Source organism: Grus americana, chromosome 1 (genome assembly GCF_028858705.1).
Source record: "Grus americana isolate bGruAme1 chromosome 1, bGruAme1.mat, whole genome shotgun sequence".
NCBI lineage: Eukaryota > Metazoa > Chordata > Aves > Gruiformes > Gruidae > Grus > Grus americana.
The window spans coordinates 133,019,284-133,045,153 of record NC_072852.1 but is presented as its reverse complement, the minus strand read 5'-3'; the positions used below and the strand labels follow the sequence as shown (position 1 = coordinate 133,045,153).

General features: G+C 36.6%; 1 protein-coding gene across 3 annotated transcripts in view; it reads right to left on the bottom strand.

Annotated features, from left to right (window-relative positions):
• Nucleotides 1-886: 886 nt before the first annotated feature.
• Nucleotides 887-25,870, bottom strand: part of RPS6KA3 (ribosomal protein S6 kinase A3) — an 83,735-nt gene continuing 58,751 nt past the window's right edge. For 2 of the 3 annotated variants that reach the window (XM_054822425.1, XM_054822441.1), the window contains 12 exons: nucleotides 25,050-25,138; nucleotides 24,710-24,774; nucleotides 24,508-24,610; nucleotides 23,901-24,025; nucleotides 19,704-19,829; nucleotides 17,833-17,922; nucleotides 13,491-13,649; nucleotides 10,022-10,183; nucleotides 9,744-9,820; nucleotides 8,588-8,705; nucleotides 6,229-6,369; nucleotides 887-5,028 (listed from right to left, as the gene is read on the bottom strand). In XM_054822425.1, the coding sequence (XP_054678400.1) occupies nucleotides 4,906-5,028; nucleotides 6,229-6,369; nucleotides 8,588-8,705; nucleotides 9,744-9,820; nucleotides 10,022-10,183; nucleotides 13,491-13,649; nucleotides 17,833-17,922; nucleotides 19,704-19,829; nucleotides 23,901-24,025; nucleotides 24,508-24,610; nucleotides 24,710-24,774; nucleotides 25,050-25,138 (1,378 nt within the window). In that variant the 3' untranslated portion in view covers nucleotides 887-4,905. The remainder of the gene's footprint in view (nucleotides 5,029-6,228; nucleotides 6,370-8,587; nucleotides 8,706-9,743; nucleotides 9,821-10,021; nucleotides 10,184-13,490; nucleotides 13,650-17,832; nucleotides 17,923-19,703; nucleotides 19,830-23,900; nucleotides 24,026-24,507; nucleotides 24,611-24,709; nucleotides 24,775-25,049; nucleotides 25,139-25,870) is intronic. The other variant, XM_054822433.1, reaches the window with a different exon arrangement.

Sequence of the window (25,870 nt, the reverse complement as noted above, 5' to 3'; positions counted from 1 at the left end):
GACCCCCCTTCCTGCCTTTCCAGAGCTTCTCGAGGCTTACCGATTACCCCGTTTAGTCGAAAAATCATTTTAAAGTGTTTTTAGTCAGGCAGGATGAGGCCTTGTGCGGGCACGGTGCGGCACGGTGCGCACCTGGGACCCAAGGTGTGAATTTCCCTGGGGAGATGAGGCTGCCCTCTCCTCCCCCTCGCTTCCCACTGTGCTTTGGTCTGCCTGTTGCCAAACCTCTCTTCATGTCCTTTTACAGCTTGCTTCCGCTATGCTTAGCAAGACCTCTGGTTACGTTCCTCGTACATTCTCTATCACAATCACTATAATTTTATGTAGACTATGCAAACTTTTAAGAATCTTCCATCTTTCCAGGTTGCAAGGCTAAAAAGAATTACCGTTGTAAGCTTCCAAGTTGTGTGAGCTGCTGAAACGTGTGGGCATGTTTATGGAGTACTTATGCATATATTCTCATTTTCCAAATGTTTAAAGGTCATTCATTATCAAATATGCCCGTATTTTCAATGTCCAGAGCAATGCAGGCATTGCAAGTCTTATATAGCAGTCTGCCTTTAAGTTGTACTTTACAGTCACTTGGAGTCTTTACAAGGTATTAAAATAGAATATTCTTCCACTTTTGTCTTGGTGTGTCATATATTGGGTCTTTAGCATCTACTGAAGACAAGTGGTTTTCCTTTGGCTCCCTATTTACCTGACTAACAGGGATCTGACTAAATAATGCTGTAATAGAGTGACATTTTAACTGACAAAAGCTCGCTTATTAAAACTCTGCTTGGAAAAGCACACTTGGTACGCTGCAAATGTAGTTCAGTGTTAGTGATGAACAAACAACAACTTTCATAACTGGGCAGTACAAATGATTAGCCGACAAAGCACTTTAAGATGTTTGAAAGTTTATTCATAGTAGAAATTTCAATTTCTTTTGAAGACTACAAAACCTGCCATTAGACAGGAGTACAAGCCATGATACCTTTCCAGAACTGTTCATAGTTACATCTGGAACAGTTCTAATTACACATTAATAGCATGATTGGAACATTTCCTAGATCAGACTCTGAATAAAACAATCATTTAAAGTATTCAGTACAATTTTTTTTTTTTTTACTAGCATTTCAGTTTATGACAGCAGTGCCAAGCATCTAACAGATGCTATCGTAATGGTCTAGAATAAGGTACAATACCACTGATTCCCTGGAACAGTACCTTAGACTCACTTACATGCCATGCTGAGAAAACTAGTATAAAGTATGATTGTATAGAATTGTAGAAAAATATTTTATCTGTGATTTTGTCATTTTTTAAAAATGTTTTAAGTCGACCCCCCCCCCAACTAGGTTGCTAAATAATTACATCCCTCATAAGTACACCTTCCCTTTGATTAGGTCAAGAGTATCAAGATAAAGCTAATCATTTACATCATTTTCATCAGTGAAAATTCATCTATTAACCATTGCTGCTTACTAAGGACCAGCATACTTTGAATCCTTTCCTTCCAACAATAGAAAAGCACAGCTTTAGTTGGTACACTACATTTACAAAAGCAAAACACACACAAAAAAATCCCAGACACGTAAATCTATTTTCTTATGCCCTTGTCTCTTTAGAAAAAAGTTTTAAATATTGTCTTGAAAAAGTCCATATAAGTTTCATTCAACATTATAGTGATTATGATTAAAGAACTTTGCCCTTACTGGATGTAGATGGCATGAGTATTGCAACTACACTCTTCCCTCTGTTCTCTCATGCTCTGAAGCACAGCAAGTGGTAATTTCACACTAAAAAAAATAAACCATGGCCTCCATACAGAGAATTCACTTCTATCTGCAGTTCTCCTTTTTTACCCTCCATGACCCTGTATCCTAGAGTCACCTGCTATGCTTTGCAGACCAAGAGGCAGTCCAGCAATGAATTTACAGTGTGTCATGTATACTCACATTCTAATAGAAAGGTGCTAAGATTCAAAAAAGCATTATATGGATTTCTTTATAGCTTCTAACAACTGCAGCTACAAAACCCTAAAAATAAATGTGAAAGATGTGAACATGGATCCATAATAGGAGGTAAGGTACATAAAAGCATGTAAGTCTAGCCTGTAAAATATACCACCTGCATAGACTGGCCCTTTATACCTTGGTTTAGAAAGTAACTTAAAAATACAGTGGACCTGGACTTCAACACATTTGAGTTAGCATGTGCTAAACTGCTTTATTAGCATTTAAAACGTTCATTCTATGCTGCTATATTCATAACATAGTAGCAACATCTGTAAAGTCTAGACTAAATTAACAGCTTACTTGAGAACGTAGATACATAAAATATAGGAGGTAACTTTGCTTCGCTATTTGGCTAATGACCAGTGAGCTTGAGGGCCACAAAATATGGCTAAAATAAAATTACTGAAATTACTTTTCTATTATTTTAACATAGACGCTGCCAATAGTGAAGCAGCTTAACACCTCCTCCTCTTGGTCTGTTCTTTGCTAGGTACCATTATATACACACTGAGAACACAGGAGAAATTCCTCCCTGAACTGAAATGCTATTATTGATACACTAGCAAGTACTGCCATCCCTTTATTTCAACAGTATCACTTTAAAATCTTGTTTGTTGACCAGATACAACAACCTCCAGATTAACATGTTTAAAAGCCACTCCAGAAGGTATGGTTTCTAGATTTTGATAAGCCTGACTTACAATTGCTCACAGAGCTGAAAAGACATTTTCCGAAAGGTAAGGTTTTACTAAATTCCTCTGGAACTGCAGACACTGTCAAAGAAAAATTAAAACGGCCTTTTTCTGCCTCGGCTTAAAAATGTTTCTTGAAGGAAAGGTAGATGCATCTGTACAGCTAAAGGGAACTTCAAGCACCAAGCAAGGGAAAAATCCTAATTGCCTGGAACAGCTGTTTGTTCAGATTTCTGAGATCTACGGTAATTTAAGAATCTTTGTTCATAACACCAGTTACTTAACAGTTATATGATGGACTAAATATTTAACAGATTTTTAAGGGCAATAAAAGTGGGATCCTTTGCAACTCTAACCCAGAAAGCTTCCCCAAGGACCTTGGAAAAACTTGTGGCAAGAAGGAACGTTCACATTCATTTAGAGCAAATCTGTGGTGTCACAAAGATGATTCTCCCTTTCAACAAACCTCTGATGATTTCAGAGAAACTAGCAAATTAATCACTGTAAAAGAAATTTTATACCACTAAATCAAGGAAATGCCTTCTTATGCAAAATACAAAATTGCACCTTTTAGTTTTTAAATTGTATTGTTCACATAGAGCTGTTCACCCAGATCCATATTTATTAAAGCTGGAACTCCCAATACCCATTTTCCTATCTGGACTGAGCTGATGTAGCCTATCATTTTGGTGGAGCGGGATACTCATGGACTTCAAACACATTCCAGGACACCTTCTCATGTGGGCAATTTGATCTTTCAAGACTAGCCATCAAGATGCGCCATCAAGATGACTTAAGACACCAAGAGGCCAAGAGTATTAAAAGTTTAGATTAGGATTTAAAATGAGTCTTTCACCCTCATTACAAACTTGCTTCCATCTGGGAAAAAGAACACTCACTCTGAACAGCTTTGTCTTACCTGACTGGGACAATACTGTTTTCACAGTCAAAGTAATTACAATGACCCCTTTCTAACCCTTGACAGATCTGGATGACTCACCTCTTGTTTTGCTTTGGATGTCAATTAAAATTATCGGAAAATAACTGACAGGACATTAGATCCATCAGTTTTGCAACTGCAATGAATGCAGTTTAAACCTACTTTTTGCAGGCTTCTGCTTATTAGCGGACAATATGTTTTGCTTTATCTTCAATGTTGCCTTTCTTCTTTAATGCCAACATTCACTGAACGAATCCTTTGCAGCTTAAAACAAAAGTCACAGAATAGAGATAAAATATTAACAATGGATTATAAGAATAAACAATATAGAAATGTCCTCTATCAGAAAGTATTTAGCAATGATTCCTGAGTCCAGAGATTAGATGGGGGAGAATAAAAGGGAGGGCAGGGGGAACAAAAGACAGAGTGAGATATGGAGCAAGTTATCTTCTCTCTGGGTTATATTACCTATTGTATATATAGTATGGTGAGAGATCCACTGTTTAAATTTTGAATACTATAAACAGTATCCTGATTTTCATAACATGACATGCAGCGTCAAAAACATGGAAATGTAGAAAAGACATAGGCAAGGAGAAATACATATTCATAGTATTACATTCAATAGCTGTTTAACAGTCAGGCTTCTTTTAGAGCTGTCCAACAATACTGATTAATCCAGGTGAACTGTTTAATCAGACTTAATTGTCAAAATGATTAATAATATCTAAGTAAAACAAGGCATGTATACATTAAAGAAAACAGCACGGAAATGTACTGCTTGTGAACTGTTTACAAAAACATACAAAATGTTGGATGGCACAAAGTATATAGTGCTAATATAAACAGATTGTTTAAGCTAAGTGCTTAACATAAACTGTCCATCTCTACCTGTAACAAAGAATATTTTAGGGGAGAAAAAAAATATTCCTTATAAAAATAATGCTATGTGGTGCAGAGTGCTTTATTCAGTGTATTTTTGACAGAGGTGGCATTCATAATTCTTCTGGTTTATTCAATTGTGAACACGATCGTTTTCATTGTGTTTCCACTTGTCACTCCGTTTGAAGCTCCAATAAGATCAGTAACTTGCCATCAACAGTTTAAAGCGAGAATAGATGAAAGCAGTAGCAGCAGCAGGAGCAGCAGCATTATAGGTACCAGCTGGGACAGAGTGTGCTTGCAGGTATCTGTCAGATATGTGCTACCTGTCGCCATGATTTGTGCTATCATCTTATGCCATGGTACCAAATATCTGGTTGAGGTCACTTCACAGGGCTGTCGAGGTAATTTTTTTTATACCTCTTCTCTGAGCAAGAGTAGAACGGCCGACTGGCTCCAAAACTGGTGACTGATTACGATTCAAAGCAGAGTAAGTTGCTGCCATTGCACCCTGTGGGGCAGAGAGGAGGGGGAAAAAAAACCTGAGAAGAGTATGTTGTGACTGATGCACGCACTAGAGATCACACAGCACTAAGTGCCAGAGATTCTGAATGAGTTTTAACTTCCAGGCTACTTTCATCTACAAAACAGAAACATACCACTGCATTACTCAAATACCAGCAGTGTTAGGAATGAGTGGTTTTTAGGGTAATAAACAGTTTTCAGATCAATCTAAAGCAATTTCACCTTGCTTAAAAAGCCAAACCCAGAAGGTATAAGATAGGTTGCTATATTAAGTTCTCTCTCCATGCTTTGTGAGATAGTTGGGGAATGAAATCCCATCGGTAGGCTATCTCTGCTTATCACTTATATAACCATTTCAGTTTTTAACAAAATATTTAAGTCGCCCACGTTATTCAGCACGTGAAGATTTATTTAAAAAAAAAAAAAGTTAGAAAGTTGTGAACCGTCAGATCAGAACTTCCCCCTCTTTCCACTTGTGTTTTTGGATGCTAGAAATTTCTAATAGCTGACTCAGAGAGTGTTAGTTATATTCTTCAGATCCCTTTTATGTTGCATGACAGAGATTCTTGGATGTAGGACTGATAGCAGGGTGGAATACAAGTAGAATTCAATTATTTTTGATTTCTCTCTGCTTCTTCAAAGTGAAAAAGTTTATCAGGGTCAAACTCAGATTGTGTTTCAGACAGAGTGCAGAACAGTACAATACCATATTAATTAATACTGCCTTTTTGATTTTTTTTTTTAGTTTATATTGTGATCATGAAATATACTGTTTTCTTTTAGTCACTGACAATTAATCTCCTCTGAAACTGTAAAATTAGCCAAACTATTTTTCAGTTCCCCTATAGTCACCCGACAACATTTTTCACTATCAGAAGAATGATTTCTTCTGTGCTGGTTTCTGAAGGCAGTTAAGCCTCCCAGTGTTAAGTATGTCCAATAAATTTCAAACCTAAGAAAATGAAAGTCTTTTTCAAATGTATGAGATTTATTCTCCATTAGTAGGTTCTTAGGAAATCCTGTTATATATTACAAGTTCACTTTATGGCTTAGTGCGACTCCTAGTCATAACGACTTTTGAATAGTATTTAGAGGAAACACATGCTAAGGTAACTTTTTTTTTTAAAAAAAAAATTTGTTTATGCTAATTTTGGCTAAACGTCAAGCTGAACAAATATCTACTTACCTTCACTAAATGGGGAGCATCCTGCCTGTTCAGCTGGTATTGAGGCAACTGGTCGCAGTGAACTATCCAGGGGTGACTAAGAACTTGGGCTGCAGTCAATCTTTGATGTGGGTCAACATGAAGCATTTTTGAAACAAGGTCCTGTCAATAATATACAAAGAGTCAACGCAAATAACAGTAAAACTTCAGCTTTAAAACAGATTACAGTTTGAAACCGAAGATTTTAGTGGTATAAAAAGTGTGTTTGTAACATCAGCTTGAAACAGCTGAAAACTGCCCAGCAATGCTAACGCTTTCTCTTTTAATTATGTGACTTAATGGCTGTTTGGTAACACAACAGGAAAGTATCCAATTAAGTGAGGCAAAATTCACAAACATAAAAATATGCACATTGGGTTAGAGCAGAGTAGAGGCCCCATTATACCAGTATTTTCTTTTTAACATTGACAAATAGCAGATATGTAGGAAGTGAGTATCGAAAAAGGAACAATTGGGAAAGTAGAGGTGATCCTTCCCTTTGCGCGTTTCCCCAGTGTCCAACAACTGTGCAAGTTGAAGGTTTTATTTTATTACTCCTGCTGTCCATAAACGTACCCTTAGTGATTTTTATCCCATCACCCCATCCCCTCTGAACTCATTTTGCTGCTTACACTTTTGTCTGTGTCGTGTCATCCCCGCGTCCCCATCCTCCCCGTCCCCCCCAACATCTTTCACAGTTGTTTCAAAATAAAGTTGTGAACTACATTATCAGATATTTAATTTTGTTTGGTTTTTAACTTCTGCAGAATATATTAATGAAATGATTACTGATTTCCCTAACAAAATCATCCTATGAGAAAAAAGGAATTAGTCTTTCCTTCTTTGTATCATCAGTGAAATGATCTCTTTTGTCTGTCACGTCAGTCAACTCTGCTGAGATGAAACACCATCTTCTATTTACTCTCTTTACATGGAAGTGGCTTTTGACATCTGATAAGATTTTTACCTTCATTTTGGTACATTCTTTTCAACCACCTTTTCAGCTTCTATTTTAATCTTTTTCAAATTACGGTAATGAGAATTGCATACAACACTCAAGACGTTGAAAACAAATTTATACAGCAGCATAATATTTTATAGATCACTTCAGATGTCAGTCAGTAAGGGTAAAGCATAATTAACATTTATATATTAAGCAGTTACCTGTGGAGAAACATATTTAGTTGACTACAGCTGGATTTAAGATAATTTAAGTTACACTAGCAATACTGGACATTTCCATACAAAACATTCTTTATTTTGTCATTCAAATTAAGAATTTGAACACAAAGACATTAAAAAGGAATCTAAGACTTTTTCATAGCTGATCGGTTTTGGTTCATTCCAGACTCCCAAGTACAACCAAACAGAATGTCATTGAAGGAAGAAAAAGCTGATGCTACCAGATTAGTGTAAATGTGTTACTCTAACAGGTTGATTTGTCAATCGAATGACATGATTTGTGGAAAAATGGTTGAGTTATGAGTACAGTACATTAGAAAGCACATCACAATTCAATTAGCAAGAAAGAGCACAACATACATAAATGATTTTTTTGGGAAAACTGTAGCACTTTACCGTAGCTACACAGAAAGGGCATAAAGGATATTGCACACTTAAGTTTTGAATCTATTTGCTGTAAAAAACATACTTCTAAAAAAAATTACGTTGTCTAAAATTTTTACTTTGTACAAATGCAGTAAAAATAAAGTATAATACTTCAGTGGTGTTTTGTTGGTTTTTTTAAGTAGATATGACATCCTTAAAGACCAATGTTCTGAAAGTATTTAAAAGAATGAACTGCTCAAATCCTAATAAATCCTAATGAAAGAGTATGAGATAAACTCTTAGGTAACTCTGAAGAACTGACCCAAACAGAAAAATGCGAAAACCTGTTTATTCTTCTAGCCTGGATCAGTGGAGCATATTGTAATTATCATAATATTTTAATTATCCTGATTTAGACTACCTGTAGGGTTAGGTTAGCATGAATGTCATGCTTCCACATGAAGTTTTATTACAGCATATCTCATCATGGATGACTGTGCATGTGTGTGAACACTGATAAAATATGATACATTTCTAAGGACACTAGTTAACGACTATAGCATAAGGCACACCTGTTTTTCTTCCTACATGCAAGTAGACAGTTGAAACATGAAAGGATCATAAATAGGAAACAAATTTCTAGGCACAAAAACTATCAGATCAGTGTTTTAAAACAACAACAATAATGGGTGGAACTTCCCCAATCATATATGATATAACATATACATTATAAGCACCATGTTACATTACAATCCATTTCTCATCCCCCAAAAGACAAAGCAACTATACTTGCCTTAGCTGTGTCTGAAACAGTATTCCAATAACCACCACTGAGAGAGAACTTTCCACTACCTATTCGGGCCAAAATCTCCTCTGGGGTGTCATCAGGACCATTTGCAAAAGGAGTGTAGCTATTTAACCAAACAATTCCAATGTTAATAACTTCCATAACCTGGACCTCAATAGTTGTTATAAATCTGATCATAATATTCAGCAAGTTCAACATAATTCTAGGCAACAGATAGTCAAATAGCTGTAAAAAGAAACTACTCTTAAGTGGTGCAAATGCACGGCACTGACTACAGATCTGTTGTTACAGTATGTATTCCCTCTATATCTGATCTGAAAACCAGATTTTTCCTATACCAGTCTAAGTACTGGTGGTTCCTGAATTACAGAAAGTATTCCTTAAGCCTTCATATTTTAGTGAGCTAACAAAACAGGCTGTTATAAAATTAAATGTAAAGACTTTATGATGCGTCTGAAAAAGAATAAATGCTGGTTTGATACTAGAGGAAGGAAGGTGCAGCAATTTTCCTTGCTTCAATATAAGCATTCTTGCTGCTACCAGAATATCCACCACCAAAAGAGATACATTTAAAAACAAATATGTTTTTCACTTATTTATTTTAAAATGCCAAAACCGTCTCTGATTATATTAACTCTTAACCGAAGTGGCAATCTGAATAATCCAACATAAAAAGATAATCTATTTGGCAGGTGCAACAGCAACTATCTTTATCATCTTTTATACAGTTAATTTCTGTTGCATTTATTATATCCTAACCGCATTACTTCAAACTATTCAGTGGCTGAATTTTGCACACAATCATGCTTCAATGCATCTCAATTACATTTGCAACATATATTTCCTTCAACATATGTCACAATTAGCTAATTTTCACATGAAACAATTAATTCTTACTCCTAAATCACCATAAAGCAGAAAATAAATACCTAAAATAGATGAGACATGAGAAACCAAGAACTTTTCACATCAGTCCCTGCAAACTTGGATTCTACTAAAGGCAAAGCATATTCTTCCCCCACTGAAGCCAAAGCTGAGATTAATCAGTGCCTTGATAGAAACATCTTCAAGCGGGCCTACATTTATTATTCTTTATATTGGTTTGCTCTTCTACAGCAAAGCAAATTAAAATTACCCTTACCCAGTAAGCATGGTATAAAGTAGAACACCAAGGCTCCATATGTCACATGCAGCATCATAACCTTGCCTCTTTAAAACCTGAGGGAGACAAGTATTTTTTCTGAGAAAAATGCTTAGAAATGCTTTTGCTTTGATTAAGCCATAAAAATAGCGAGATTTCAAATTTTTAGTGTTTACAAAGTGATTTCACTCGTTATACAAGAATGAAACAAGTATCTAACTAGCAAAAAGAAAACCCATCAAAATAAATCAATGCATATAAGCTATCCTGGTATTTACCTCGGGTGCAACGAAATTTGCTGTGTAACATGGAGTCATCAGGAGACCATTTTCTGCTCGTAGTTGTTTTGCAAAGCCAAAATCACAAATTCGAATTGACTCTGGATTACCAGATTCATCAACATAAAGAATATTGCTAGGTTTCAGGTCTCTATGAACAACCTAAAAAAATAAAACAAAATACTAAATACAATAAGCTAAACATAGAAAAGGCTTTATATTATATGTATCAATTCTGCTACTTAATTTCAAATCTCCCATCAGTAATCAGTTTCCCAATTTCCAGCTTCTAACATTGGCTGCAATATTCTGATGCTCAGTGGTGTCTAGAGTACTACAAGTCTAACTTGGAAACTCTAACTACAAAGCCCCCTCCAGACACCCCACTTCCCCCAAAATTGATTTGTACAGACAATTCCAGATGTCTTGTTCTAATAGGTAAATAACACATTTTCTATTTTAACACGCGTACCTACAAGGCTGTTTAAATCAGAGCCTTTTTCTAGTAACATCTTTTGGAGTCATGGATGTCCTTAGCTGCTGATGCACCACTGTGCTACATAACCACACACTAGTTACTCTTGGAGTAACCCTCTATATTCCGTTCTCTTCTGTCGGATAATGTGAATTAATCTCAGTGCAAATATTTAAGACCTGATTAAGGAGGAATTTTAATACGTTTCTGCCAAAAAATAACAAAATATCAAAGAAGTTGTCTCCTAATGGACTGGAATGTCAAATTAGCCTAGTCTCTAGAGGCTCTGCTCTCTCTAAAGAAAAGGGTATATACTGCTGTAAGACAGTAGACTAGATCTAAATGTCCTTCTTTAAATATTTAAATAGACCTGCTATGAAAGCTTTTATCTTCCTGATTGTCCTATGTATTCGATTAATATTAAACACAGCTTTTCATGGTTAAACTTGAATGGAAGACTCACTTCCTCTTGGAAAAGATTGTGGTGAAACATTTTAAGAAGGTAATCATGTTAGAACAAGAAGATACCCTAAAACTCCTGCAAGTAAGTGGCGTACAGAATGAGAAGCTCTATGCGCTCTTCCAGAAAGCTAGCAGTGTTTCAGGAAAGTAATAGAAGACCAAGTAGTAAAAAACTGCAGCGTCTGCAGACTGTAAAGCCATTTAACACAGTAAGTCTATTTAGTAGAGGCTTTTTCAGCATGCAAATACTTTGCAATTCTCAGATTTAACAAAACAAATACTTAAAATTATGGAAACAAGCATCTTGTAAGCTAAAATATACAAAATTATATTAAAGAATTTGAGTTGAAACAGTAGATGTTAAGAGGAATGTCCTGGATTGAGATGTCGGTGTATGAGAACTGGCTCCTGATAGCCTTCATTTTTTGGTGTTCAGATAGATTAGAATTCTTTTTCTCTAATGAATGAAACATCCTTTACTGCTCCAAGAGGCAGAAGATAAAACCCCCCCAGTTTTATTTTAATTGGTGGGGGTTTTTTTTGGAAATAGATCCTAGAAGGGGTAGAAAGGAAGAGGTGGGCAACGGAAGCAGCACAGAGCTGGGGACTTGGCAGACTGTTTCTAGAACAAGTCTGCTTGAGTTATACTTTTATTTTTGGAAGAAGAGGAAGCAATTCTCAAGTGGGAGGAAGAGTAAGCGTAACAGTCTAGTTCAAATCCAAATGCTAATTCCTAGGCAATCAAATGTTTATGTCAGAGAATGAATACCTTCCTGTATTAAGCTGTTTTCCCAAAGATGAACTTTAAAAAGATGTCAGATTATTTAGAACATATTGATATTTTGCACAGAAAAAACATTTTATTTTAGAGCAACAGAAGAGAGCAAAACAAGATGCAGAATGTTTCAGTTCTTTATTTCTTAGCAACATGTTTTTGATTAGCATTCTCAATCATCTACCAGCAGGCAGAAATATTCTGCTCCAAGATGACATGATACTTCTTGTTTATCCTTTTTATGATGTCTGTTGTGCCAACCCTTAATTGTTGTATGCTGGCCCTAATACTTTTGGAATGGTTCGGGTGAGAGTTGGAAGTATTGCTTACCCTGAGGAGGAGGATTTCATTCTTTGCTTAGCTATTTTTCAGTTCAAAAGTATCCTATAAATGTCCATGAGGAAACTCCTTCTGGGAAGGGTTGTGAAGGCTGTACACATATTCAGAATGTACACATATTCATTACCTAATACCATATTCAAATGAGCTCCTCTGGTGTCCAAAGGAGCTACAAAAGGAAAATCCACTGAAGGCAGGGAGGACTCTTCCAGACAAAAATTAGACTATTTAAGTACTCACTATTTAAATATATATGGCCATCTTTCACACAGAATTGCACTTAACATAAGACAACCTGAAAATTTTCAAAAGTAAAAGATCGAAAGAGCATGTGATGTAATGCAAATTAAAATGCCAGTATTTACAAAAGCCCCTGAAGTCCCTTACTTGATGGAAGGATGCTGGGCCTTTTTTGGCCACATGTGGTAAGTAGGAACCAAGATATGATTTGTGTTATTCCATTATTTGTATTTCCATACAGAAGGTATAGAGGTTTATTCATAATTCCCATGGATGCTGCTGGCCAAGGATTCTAGTCCTGTGCACACAGGCTCAAATAAAAACCCACACATGAGCAGGTGACGGAAGAAAGCCTTGAATCACAAAGTAAGATACAGCAGATAATTTTGATCACATAAGCTTTCTGAAATAATTAGCTCCAGAAATGACAGTGTGCTGAATTGTTATTTGTTTCTTAAAACAATTTGAGTACTATCCATTCTGAAGCATTTTTTCTTGGACACTAACATTAGGTGTTAGCAGCTCAACTTTTTCCTTGCACCCTTACTTTCTGTTTTTTCTCTATTCCTTTTCTTGTTTACTTAAAAATGCAACACAACTTGTCATTCTTGCCATGCAATTGTCACACTTGCCTTCTCTATCTTTGAACTACTCCTCTGTCTCCAAATTAATTTCCTGAAGCATTAACTTTCTTTCTCCTAACAGTCCACTACAACTTCCTGATCCTATGACGCAGGAGTTACAAGTCATAAACCATGTTCTTCAAAACCAAGAAGTGGAAGAAATTACAAGGGTGATAGGTAGAAAATAAATTTTCAGGGTCTATCTCAGGGGTTGGAATTACGTTAGGTCCCATGGCTAAGCAACAGCACTGGTTGTAGCACTTCTTCCTGGCTTATTTCCTCACATATCCTATCTATTAGTCATTATCTGCATATTCCATGGAACTGCTGACAGAGTACGTGCAGGACAAGAGAAACAGTTGCATCATCTCCTTTATCTGGACATCGACGCAGCTGATGAGGAATGTTTTGATTTCAACACAAATTCCTGCTGCAATGTAATTATTTACCAAAAATTAATTACCACACAGAAGAACATATCAAGACATGAGTTTTTACTTGTGAAAGAGAAGAATATTAACATCTATAAGCATTTTGTCTGAGATGAAAACTTACCCCTTGAGCATGGAGATATTCAACTGTTTTTGTTATTGTAAACAGAACAGCACTAGCTTCTCGTTCTGAGAAAAATTTTTGCCTAAGAATTTTATCAAGCAATTCTCCTCCTTTCATAAGTTCTGTTACTACGTAGACATATTTTCCATCATCATACACCTGCAAAAAGTACATAAAGATGTGAACTTCAAAATATTTATTCTCTGCTATTTTCCTGTGAAATGCACAGAGATAGTGCAGGTGCATCCACAAGCTGTTTTCTTCAATTATTGTCCCCATATTTCTCACCCCGCACGCTAACCAAACATTGTTCAGCTTCAAAAAAAGAACACAAAACCTTTTACAAACAGGTAGTACCAGTAATGAAATAATATAAAAATACTGGCATGTAAATGTTTAAAGACAAGAAAGGATGAATAACATGTAGTTTTCCCCACATATTTTTACTGAAACAAATTAAACTAGACATGGGAGAAATTAAGAAGTAGTAATAAATGGAAACTAGACTAGTTAAAGCAAAACTAGAGCTAATTCTAGAAGCAATTATTGCACCAAATTACAAATATGAACAGAGATCATTCCAACTGAACAGTCAGACACAAAAAAAAAAAAAAAGAAAAAAGAAAAAAGCAATCTAAGTTCACCACAAACAGCCTCTGTGAACACTGAGGTTAATGCGTACAAAGCTGCTATGATAAAAGCCTACAACTCCTACATTACTCCACACGTAAAGCCTATACTAAAGTCTAAAATTAATAAAATATATTTTAGCCCTTACTTCTAGTGACAGAAAATGGCTTAATTTTTACATGGCTTTTACCTTCTAGGGAAACATTAGTTGAGAATTATTTATATTATCACCAGGGGGCACTACAGACTGAACTATACCAAAACACATTTCAAGGTATACTTAAGCATTTAATTTCAGTTGCATTTTCTTGGGGTTTTAACTTAATCCAGAAAGTAGTTCCTGCTTTAATGAAACCTTTTACAGACTCTGTTCCCTATTATTATTTCAACCTATTTTTTTATGGTGATGTTGGAATCATTGTCTTCAGTAATACATGTGAAATAAAAACAAGTTTGTGTTTAAGTAGAAAAATTGTCCAAGATATAGTAAAACAAACTCAGGAATAGATATCGGTTAAATTAAAAAAGAGTCTTCATCCCAACTTCCTTGTCTTAAGCTACCTGGGAAATACAGGCTACTAAATTCTACTTCGTATAGTTAAAAACAAAAAATTCTAAAAGGATTTATTTTCTCACCAAATAAAAAAAAGAGAGTGTTAAAGAAATAATTCTGCAGGTTTTACAAGCTTGTCATCTTAAGGACAGGAAGACATGATGGGCTTCTATGTTCTTATTTAACAGCAATTTTTTCCCCCATGAAATATAAATGACTGATAATTTGAATGTGTTTGCATTAAGACTTTAAATATTACACTGTACTAAAAAGCAGAATTATTTAGTTCTAGATACAAAACTGGCATTTTAGATTTTTTTAATAGGCATGTTCCCCTAATCCTGGTATAACATGAGGAAATAAGCTTATTTCACTTGACATGACGAAGCAACACATCTCAGTACTGCAGGGGGCATTCAAGCAAAATTTGCATTTGGTTACTTTTTTATCTGCTACCCCTTGCTGGTCCTGTTTGCCTGCCAAAAAACCCCAAACCCACAAACCACCCCAAACAAACCACTCCCCTCACCCCAATTTCTCTAATGGTGTTATCAATTTAGTTGTTTGCACTGAATAAATACTGTTGAAGTTTTCTTCACAGTTAGGTGCACAGTATTATGCTGAGATCATAAATGTGATGGTAATGTTTAAAATGAACTCCTGGCACATGCCAAAGATCAGTCAGTATGTCTTCTCTGCCAGGCAAATTGGAAGAAACTATAGTGAAAAACAGATGTAGGCCCATGAACAAAATATAATGTAATGGAGAAAGACAGCGTGTTTTTTGCAAAATGAAATAAGATCTCACATACGTATTAGGAGATTTTTTTGAAGCATAAGTAAGCATTTGGACAGGGAGATTGGATACGCTGTATTCAGGTTTCTAAAATACTTCTGAAAACATTCTTCAGCCAATGCTTTAAATAACTCAAAACGGGACAAAAGTTCTGTTACAGAACAGTAACTAATAGGTAAAAAAGGGTAAAATACACATAATGGTCTGGTACAGGAAGTTTCTAGGTAATGGTTTGTTGGAAGCTGTGTGCTTCCTCCATTCTTACACTGTTTCCTAGGCATCCACTAATGGCCACTGTCAGAGGCAGGATATTGGATAAGAAGGACATCTGATTTAGCACAATATAGCTCCTTCTTTTGTTTATATACTGTGTAACTGAAAAAGACCACTGATAACAATCAGAAGGAAAAAACCCAGAGGGCTGTGCATTGCAGAAAGAATTTGGTCTTTTGAATATCCATTGTTTCAATTCAAACACCTTAAGAATTAAATTACATAAAAAGGCTGAGCAAGAATGAAAATTTCCATCCTAAGCTAAATTCAAATATTACTGCATTTATTCTTGAAATACAATGAAAGAGAGAAATTATTTCTTGCAGAATAGTAATTTCCAAAGACATGCACTTAAATGCTGAAGCATTTTATTTTGGCATTTCAAAATAGAAACATTTAAATTTTGGTGTGGAACTGAATGAAAAATTGAGTCAAATCTACACTGAGTTTTATTTGTATAATAATACATGTTGCTCTTGATGAGTTTGAGGCCTGAAGGCCAAGTACTACTCCTTTCCTCTGAAAGCTGTAACAGCACACCACTATACTGTGGGATATGCAAGTAATCTGCCCCATGCATCTATATTAGGACAATGAAAAGATAAAATAATGTTAATTTTTTACAGTAGTGGATATTATACAAGTTTCTAATCCATATGAATCCTATACCTCTTTCCTTACACTGGACATACTTCCATAAACTGGGCTTGAGGAATTGATCTGAAGTAGAAATAAGTAAGAATTACAGCCTACTGTCTTCTCTTTCTCTGTGCACTTAAGGCTTTTTTTTTTTTGTAGTCTCCTTATGCTATTTGTGTATTACTGTTGGTGTGAATGAAAGATTGCTCCTACTGGAAGATGACTGATGATGATGAAGAATTAATGACAAGGTAGAATGATTCAGCATATGTGGCAACTTTTCAAGGCTGCCTGGGTTTCTCTGCTTTCAGTGAAAAATATTCATAATGCTTAAATTCAGGTAAGTACTCACATTCCTTATGTTTGTCTCCCTGCTTAAATAACAACCTCTATCATGAATTAAAGTGACATATAAACCTAGCATGCAGCACTAAAAGCAACCTGAATGCTGATGCAGGTTCCGTGTTAGGACAGTTGCTTTCAGGTAACTTCATTGTCCAACCACATGAAGCAGAACAAACAGAAATTGGGACTGCAATTATGGCATCTAGCTTGCAAGAAGGTAAGCTCCATGGTGGGCTCCTTTGTATATCTGACTTCCTTTGTTCTCCCAAGAAGGGGCCAAATGATGTGACATTGATAAAGATAGATTATAGGAGGAGAACACTTTTAGGCAGAGTTCTCTAGTACTCATCTCATATTTACGAGCTACTGTTTTAATGACTTCAAAATGTCTGAGTCTCCCTTCAGCTGAGCTCAGCTTCCTGGAAATGGTTAGCTGTTTTGCTTGAGGTTTAGTTTTGGGGACCAGAATACTTTCTTGCAGACTAAGAAAGTCATTAAGCATATGCCTTTTTCATTATTAATCCTCTTTAATGCATAATCAAGGAGAGAAAGCCAATTTTCTTTTTCTGTTCGATCATCAGAATCTGCTGTTCACTATGAAAAACCTCTACCTCCCAACTTATGTTATGAAAAGATTTTGTCCGCTACTGAGTAACACTCATTACTGTCCATGAAAATTATTCTGGGTCTTGTGCTATCACAAACAGTGAGTCCTCAATTATGTAATAATGCATTTTAAAATTGCTTTTGACTAATGTAAACAAAAGTAGATTCAAAGTTAACCGAGCAACTGAAAAACTTGCTTGTTCCTTTAAAAATACAGCCAACGTTAAATGAATTATTCCTGTGCTAGGATTTATGAAGGATGAATTATATGACTGCTTTGGATTATGTTGTACCAAAATATGGGCATCTTTAAAAAATGACAATGAGACAGCTCAGTAAAAAAATTTACATTGTTGAATAAACTGCATTAGGACATTGTTTTATTTTTAAATACTGAAAAACAGTAACATAAATCTGAAACGTGTAGTTTGTCATCTCTTAAATTAGAAATTGATATGCAATTATAATACACTAAAGGATGTCTTTAACACACTACTTACATCTTTTAGGGTAATAATGTTTGGATGCTGTCCATAGCGCAGCAGGATTTCAATCTCCTCTGTTGGATCTCTTTTACTTTTGTCAATGATCTATAAGAGCAAATAGATACATAGGCGTAATTCTTTTTGTGGATGTTATATAGTGTAACACTTTGGTGTGCTTACTAGCACAAACAGATATGCACTTTTTATTGTTGTTGGTAAAGGTTTTTTTTTTTTTATTGGAACAGCAAGGCAAAGCAAAAAACATTGGAAAAACATGGAAAAAAAATCACTCAGTTGAAAACAATTTTGGAGCATAAGTGATCTGATCCCTCAGGCTGTGATAAATAATGCAAGGCTGTTTAGTAGATAAGACTTCTGTCACCCACCATTTAATAAAATAGGGAGTTCTTAATTTGACACGAGATACTGGTTTGACAATGCTAATGAACTGATTTTCACAAAGCTATTCTCAAAAAAATATTTAATGCAGCAAAAGACAAAGCAGAAGAGTAAAGGAATCAAAAATAAGAAAAAGGAAAAAAAATTCTCAGAGTTAACTCAGACAAGCATTCCATTATGAAAGTTCATTTGAATCTCTGGAGGCTTGCTGTCAGGCTCTGAAGTTCTCTCTGTGCTAACAAGCAAAATATTATTTTGCCCTTCTTAAATGTATTCTTATTCTTTTCCTTTTTTTCTCTTGTTCTGAACCGTGGAATTTCCTCTAATGTTTTCTCCATCTCTGTCTTACCCCTTCTTCCTCTTGACATCCTAAAACCCTTACTGCTACCAGCACCTTCTTAACACACTGGACACTGATCACTTTATTCTTTTTTCACGATTCCTTGAGGGGAAAAAGCCACAACAGAAGTAGCAGAAAAGTGAGGCGATCCTCACAATAAAAGTTATGGCTTAGAGAATTAACAGCTATGCCAGTACCTTCTTCCAGTTTCAAGAAATTACTTCAAATTGCAAGCACAGAAATCAAATCTGTTCCTGGCCAGAACCTGACTAACAAGTATGTAACTACCAAATTGAAACTGGAGGGTTTTCAGTGGACAATCTGCATACAAGGATACAGTGAAACATAATTCTTCACATTTTACATATTTAGGTAGTAAACTGTTCAAAAATTCAAATAGAGAACTGTCTCACAGTACAGGATTTAACTTTTTTTTTTTGCTTTTAAAGTCTGCTAATCTGTACTCCTGCTTTCATAGTAACCATTCAGCTGCACAGTGTTATACAGAAAGACAAAAAGATAAACTTATCATTCTACTCCTGGGAACTCTGCTGATTTAAACTAAGATTTTAATGCCTTCAAAGAAGTGCTAGAAAACCCAATAGAGTAACATAAAAACAACATTAGAAATCTTGTTTAAAAAACTAGCAAGCAAAGAGCTGACGTTTATTTTGGAAGGTGTACCAGACAAACACTGTTCTGAACTCCTAGCTATCTAACGATTTATGAATCTACTTTGGAAGCAAACCCCCCATATGTAACTATGTTTAAATAAAAGTAATTGATCACATTTTTAAAGAGTGATGGAAGGTCACGTAAGCATTTTGTAGTACATTTCCTTCTAGAAGCAGTCACGTAACTCCCATCACTTTTACTGTAATTACACAGGTGTTTCAAAGACTGAAGACTGCTTTTCACCACCCAAACCAGCATATAGATAACAACCTCCATAGCAATTCTATCTAAATATCTGCCAGTAAATATTCTGTTTGGTTGATTAGTAAATTCACATTTGCATCTAAAATCTTTTTATACTACAAAAATTAAGATAGTTTGCTACATTCTTTATGGCAAATAAATTAATGATGCCCCACATCTATGATGATAAGACCTGACAAGAGTTAGTGTTCGGTAACAAAGTAATTACCTTTACAGCATATTCCATGTTTGAAGCTTTATGAATACATCTCTTGCAGATAGAGTACGACCCAACTCCGATATCTTCCTTTACTTCATATCCATCAGTAAATTGAATGCTGTTCCTGTGCAACTGCTACCAAAATAACATTATCAATTAATGAATATTCTAAATATATAACTGACCTTTATATTAAGAATAAGTTTTTGAATTCCTACTGATTTGCTTCAGATTTTAAACTGATGGCTGTACTAGGTAAAAGTGGCCTAAATAGCCACTACCTTCTGTTTGGTATTAGTATGAGATAAATTATATATTAGACACATTGTAACTAATGCACACTATATTTTAGAAACTGACAACATGATGTTGCTGGTTACTGATTTATTAATTTAAAGATAGAATCTCCAAAACAAAGTAGTTCAGAAGGCTACATGACAAAATAATGGCAAAAAAGCATCACTGTTTCTATTATCTGAATAGATGGATGCCAGCTGGAAAATTCAGACATACTGAAGAGAATCAGATTAACTGGAAATTGCATGGAATGGCAGTTAACAATCCATTCACAGAAATAAAAAGTTGAAAGAAGGACAAGTGTTCACTCTTGTAAGGGAAGGAAATGGTGTTCTAGCATAAGGAGGTTGTGCAAAGGATGCAAAGTATTTGCAGGAAACCATCTGGGTATCCTGCAGTACAGAAAGAGGAAATAGGAGTGAGGAAGTGGTTGAGGGACACAGAGGAAAGGTGGCAGAGAAACAGACTTTTACAAGAGAAGGAAACTATATACAAAGAGAAAGAATTTAATCCAGAAAACTATGTGGGAAAGAAGGAGCACAGAAAAGCTTGTAGAATCTTTTACCAAGATTTCAGGACCAGAAGTCAATTCTGACCCATATACCAAATCAGACAGTTTCTTCAGAATAAAAAAGGATCTAAAATCCCTTGAAGTTTAATGGTTTCTTACACATGAAACAGGTAATATGCACAAAGCAGCATGTTACGACTATTCTAGACATAAGAAGATTAAAGAAATACAAGAGCTATTCATCTTATGAATAACTGTTTTTTAAAAATTTTCCTGACATTTGCAAAATATCCTTGCAGTGAAAATACAAACAAACCAAATCATACAGCATACCTTTTTATTCCTACTTATACACCAATAAGAAGTTTTCAACACAATTTAGATCACCATCTGGTTTTTCACGACTCAGTCTTTCTCAGTAATTAGAATTATTACAAGCAGAAAGAGAAGGTATAAATAAAATTTCTGCAGAGGTTTTCCAGTTTTCTTTCCTGTATGTGCATCTGCTTTTTTCTCCACTGGTTGCAAACTCTCCAGTGCTGAAGCATGCTTTTAAGAATGACCTCAGCCTCATAAGGAGGCATGGCATGCCTCTCCCTCCTTTAGCATGAGGTCTACTTTTCTTGTCTCACACAAAAATCACACCTAAGCAAAGCTTAGAGGAGAGGTGCTCCAGTCCTCTGAACATCTTTGTGACCCACTCCAACAGCTCCATGTCCTTCTTATGTTGGGGCCCCCAGAGCTGGATGCAGTACCCCAGGTGGGGTCTCACAAGAGCGGAGTAGAGGGGCAGAATCACCTCCCTCGACCTGCTGGTCACGCCTCTTTTGATGCAGCCCAGGACACGGTTGGCTTTCTGGGCTGCAAGTGCACATTGCCGGCTCATGTCGACCTTTTCATCAACCAACACCTCCAAGTCCTCCTTCTCCGGGCTGCTCTCAATCCATTCTCCACCCAGCCTGCATTTGTGCTTGGGACTGCCCCAACCCATGTGCAGGACCTTGCATTTGGCCTTGTTAAATTTCATGCAGTTCACACAGGCCCACCTCTCAAGCCTGTCAAGGTCTCTCTGGATGGCATCCCTTCCATCCAGCATGTTGACCACACCACACAGCTTGACGTCATTGGCAAACTTGCTGAGGGTGCACTCAATCCCACTGTCCATGTTGCCAAAGATGCTAACCAGTGCTGGTCCCAATACCAGCCCCTGAGGAATGCCACTTGTCATCGATCTCCACTTTGACATCAAGTCGTTGACCACAACTCTTTGAGTGCCACCATCCAGCCAACTCCTTATCCACTGAGTGGTACATCCATTGAATCCATATCTCTCCAATTTAGACACAAGGATGTCATGTGGGATGCAACGAGGAAGGCTAAGGCCCACTTGGAGTTAAATCTGGCAGGGGATGTCAAGGACAACAAGAAGGGCTTCTTCAAGTACATCTGTAGCAAAAGAGAGACTAGGGAAAAAAGTGGGCCTGCTGCTGAATGAGGTGGGTGCTCTGGTGATGGAGAATACAGAGAAGGCGGAGTTACTGAATGCCTTCTTTGCTTCAGTCTTTACTGCTAAGGCTGGCCCTCAGGAATCCCAGACCCTGAAGGAGTCTTATGAAAGGAAGACTTTCCCTTGGTTGAGGATCAGATTAGAGAACATCAACACCCACAAATCCATGGGCCCTGATGGGATGCACCCATGAGTGCTGAGGGAGCTAGCAGATGTTATTGCTTAGCCACTCTCCATCATCTTTGAAAGGTCACGGAGAACAGAGGTGTCTGAGGACTGGAGGAAAGCCAGTGTCACAATGACTACAGGCCAGTCAGCCTCACCTCCATCCCTGGAAAGGTGAGGGAACAGCTCATTCCGAATGCCATCTCTAAGCATGTGGAGGAAAAGAAAGTTATCCGGAGTGGTCAGCATGGATTCACCAAGGGGAAATCATGCTTGACCAATCTCATAGTCTTCTATGATGGCATGACTGGCTGCGTAGATGAGAGGAGAGCAGTGAATGTTGTCTACTTTGAATTCAATAAAGTTTTTGACACTGTCTCCCATAATATCCTCATAGGTATGTTTAGGAAGTGTGGTTAGATGAGTGGACAGTGAGGTGGATTGAGAACTGGCTGAATGGAAGAGCTCAGAGGGTTGTGATAAGTGACGCAGAGTCTAGTTGGAGGCCTGTAGCTAGCAGTGCGCCCCAGGGGTTAGTACTTGGTCCAGTCTCGTTCAACACATTCATCAATGACCTTGATGAAGGGACAGAGCATACACTCAGCAAGTTTGCTGATGATACAAAACTGGAAGGAGTGGCCGATACACCAGAAAGCTGTGCTGCCCTTCAGCAAGACCTGGAAAAGCTAGGGAATTGGGCAGAGAGGAACCCTATGAAATTCAATATGGGCAAGTGTAGGGTCCTGCACCTATGAAGGAATAACCCCAAGCATCAGTACAGGTTAGAGGTTGACCTACTGGGAAGCAGCTCTGTGGAGAAGGACCTGTGAGTCCTGGTGGACAACACGTTATCCATGAGCCAGCAATGTGCCCTTGTGGTCAAAAAGGCCAATGGTATCCTGGGGTGCATTAAGAAGAGCATGGCCAGCAAGTCGAGGGAGGTTATCCTCCCCCTCTACTCTGCCCCGGTGAGGCCACATCTGGAGTTCTGTGTCCAGTTCTGGGCTCCCCAGTTCAAGACAGACAGGGAACTACTGGAGAGAGTCCAGCGGAGGACAACAGGGATGATGAGGGGACTGGAGCATCTCTCTTATGAGGAAAGGCTGAGAGAGCTGGGTCTGTTTAGCCTGGAGAAGAGAAGACTGAGAGGGGATCTCATCGATACTTATAAATATCTGAAGGGTGGATGGCAAGAGAAAGGGGCCAGACTCTTTTCAGTGGTGCCAAGTGACAGGACAAAGGGCAATGGGCATCAGGTGGAACTTCCTGTGTTCCAGTTTAATATGAGAAAAAACTTCTTTATTCTGAATGTGACCGAGTACTGGAACAGGCTGCCTGGAGAGGTCGTGGAGTCTCCTTCTCTGGAGACCTGCCTGGACACAATCCTGTGCAATCTCCTCTAGGTGAACCTGCTTTATCGGGGGGGTTGGACTAGATCTCCAGAGGTCCTTTCTATCCTCTACCATTCTGTGATATTAAAGAGTTATTACAGTACAGATGGTAGAAGAGTTGAAGCCTATTCACACCTGTGGCTGCTCAGTAATTAAACAGGTCCTGCACCTTCAGAGGTTTTGTTTGGATAAAATAATCTGGTCTTTACTTTTCTTGTATAAAGCTGGTGATGACTTTGTCATGGTACTTCATTCTGTGATGAAGGAAACAATCCCTCTACCTAGAGACACCAATACTGCTTTATTGACTTTTTTTTTTAAGCAGATGTACTCACCTGGACAATTGAATGCACTCCAACTGTCTGCATTGCTTGGCTTTCATCATCTGATGCAATAGCTACAAAACTAAATCCCCGAAAAAGTTGATGTGCATTAGCACTAGGTGGGATACCAGGTGAATCTGAAAAAACACATCGTCTACTTACAAGCAGAGTTTTTAAAATGTAGACATGAGATTAAATCTACTCTGAAGAGTAAACTACAGCTTTATTCTATAAAGTACACAGAAACTGGAATTTGCAGAAAGTGTTTCTGAGGACCAAAATACAAATAATTACTGAACTGTCACCATCATGAATTAAATGAAGCCATAGAATACAGCCTTTAAAGAGACACAGACATGGAGAATCTTTTTGAATTAAAAAAAAAAAAGAGATTACTTAAATAAATAAAATTGAACTTATGTGACATAGGACAACTTAGTTGTCCCTCGTGATATATTTACACCAAAACACAAAAACTTTTATGAACTATGGACTACTTGTCTATGAGCATTCATTTAGTCCATCAACACGTGGAAGAACAAGACACTTTACATAAGCCAAACAGGAACAATGTCTCTGATTTTTTAATATGTAAATTGTTTAATTCTTCTCTTTTTACCTTTTGGAGTTTTTGCTGTAAACTCAGGGTCAAAATAAAATGTATCTTCAGGTCTGCCAGTTGCAGGTTTGAAAGGGGGATGAATTTCTCTCCTGTACAATTTCTGAAGAGAAGGCATAGGCGAGTGAATTAAAAAGTTATATGACACCATCAAACAATTAACTAAGAAATTTACTGAATTAACTTCGTATTAGATACTCACATTCCAATCTATTTTGGAAAAGAACGCATGCCTCTTAATTTCTTCAACTCCATCTGGACCTGCTCCTTTTATAAAGAAGAAAAATGTCTGCAAATTATTTTCTTCTTGGTCAAAAGAATTACAAGCAAAATTATATTTCTTATTTCTTCTGCATTAATTTTAGACGTATGAATAGCAGAAATTATAATATTTTGTTGATCATTAGAAGAGCAAACAGGCAAACTATGCTTTTATTTCAAAGCCTATTTTACACAAGAAACTGTAAACTTATTTAGTCAGTTTAATGATCGATGTTATCAATATTATGATAAAATTTAAAATATTCTGCTAAACACTTTACCTAATCTGTTTGCTGGGTTTCTTTTGAAGAGCATTCGCAGAAGACTCTGTGCTTCAGGACTCAAGAACTGGGGCATTCCAAGTTTGGCCCTACAGAACAAAAATAATTAATAGTATACAAACATATTTAGGTAAAAATTAACTCTGCATTACCCCTTTCCTTTGTCATTCAACAAATCCATATCAAACAAAATAGCATCACAGAGAAATTGCCTTCAGATATCAGGAACAGAGCAAAAGTGCTGTCAGTCATGTAAAAGTGTAATTTCTTTTTTTTTTTCCCCTCTGTTTCAAGTAGTATAGTATTTTCAGTATTGACTCAGGAACTGAAGTAGAGGAAGAAGTGGTAAAAAAATGTAGAAAAGAATAGTTATAGGATAACAGTTTACAAACTTGTAAATTTTTCTAATATGTTTTGATCCACTTTTAAGTTGAGTTATTACCAAATGACATCAAACTAGAAAATCCATTCTGACAGTAAGATAAAAGACATTTTAGAAGGGGTAAGAAAACTACCACAGTATCACATACACCAAGAACACTCAAGCAAAACAACAGGAAACCTAAGTTAGAAGATAGAAATTGAATTAAGGTAGGACAGATCTTGCAAGATTAGCAGGTAAAAAAAGAGAAAAAAAAAATCACTCCCTCCTTTCTTTCTTTTATGCTCCCCTCAGTACATTTGAAATATCACTTTCCAACTTGCCTGTCTTGAATTTTTAGATTCAAGTTTTTGTAGTTCTGTCATTTAATTTTGTTTTGTAATCCTCAACATATTTTTCTCCTCCCCATTTAATGTTGAGCCTCCATCCTCTCACTGTT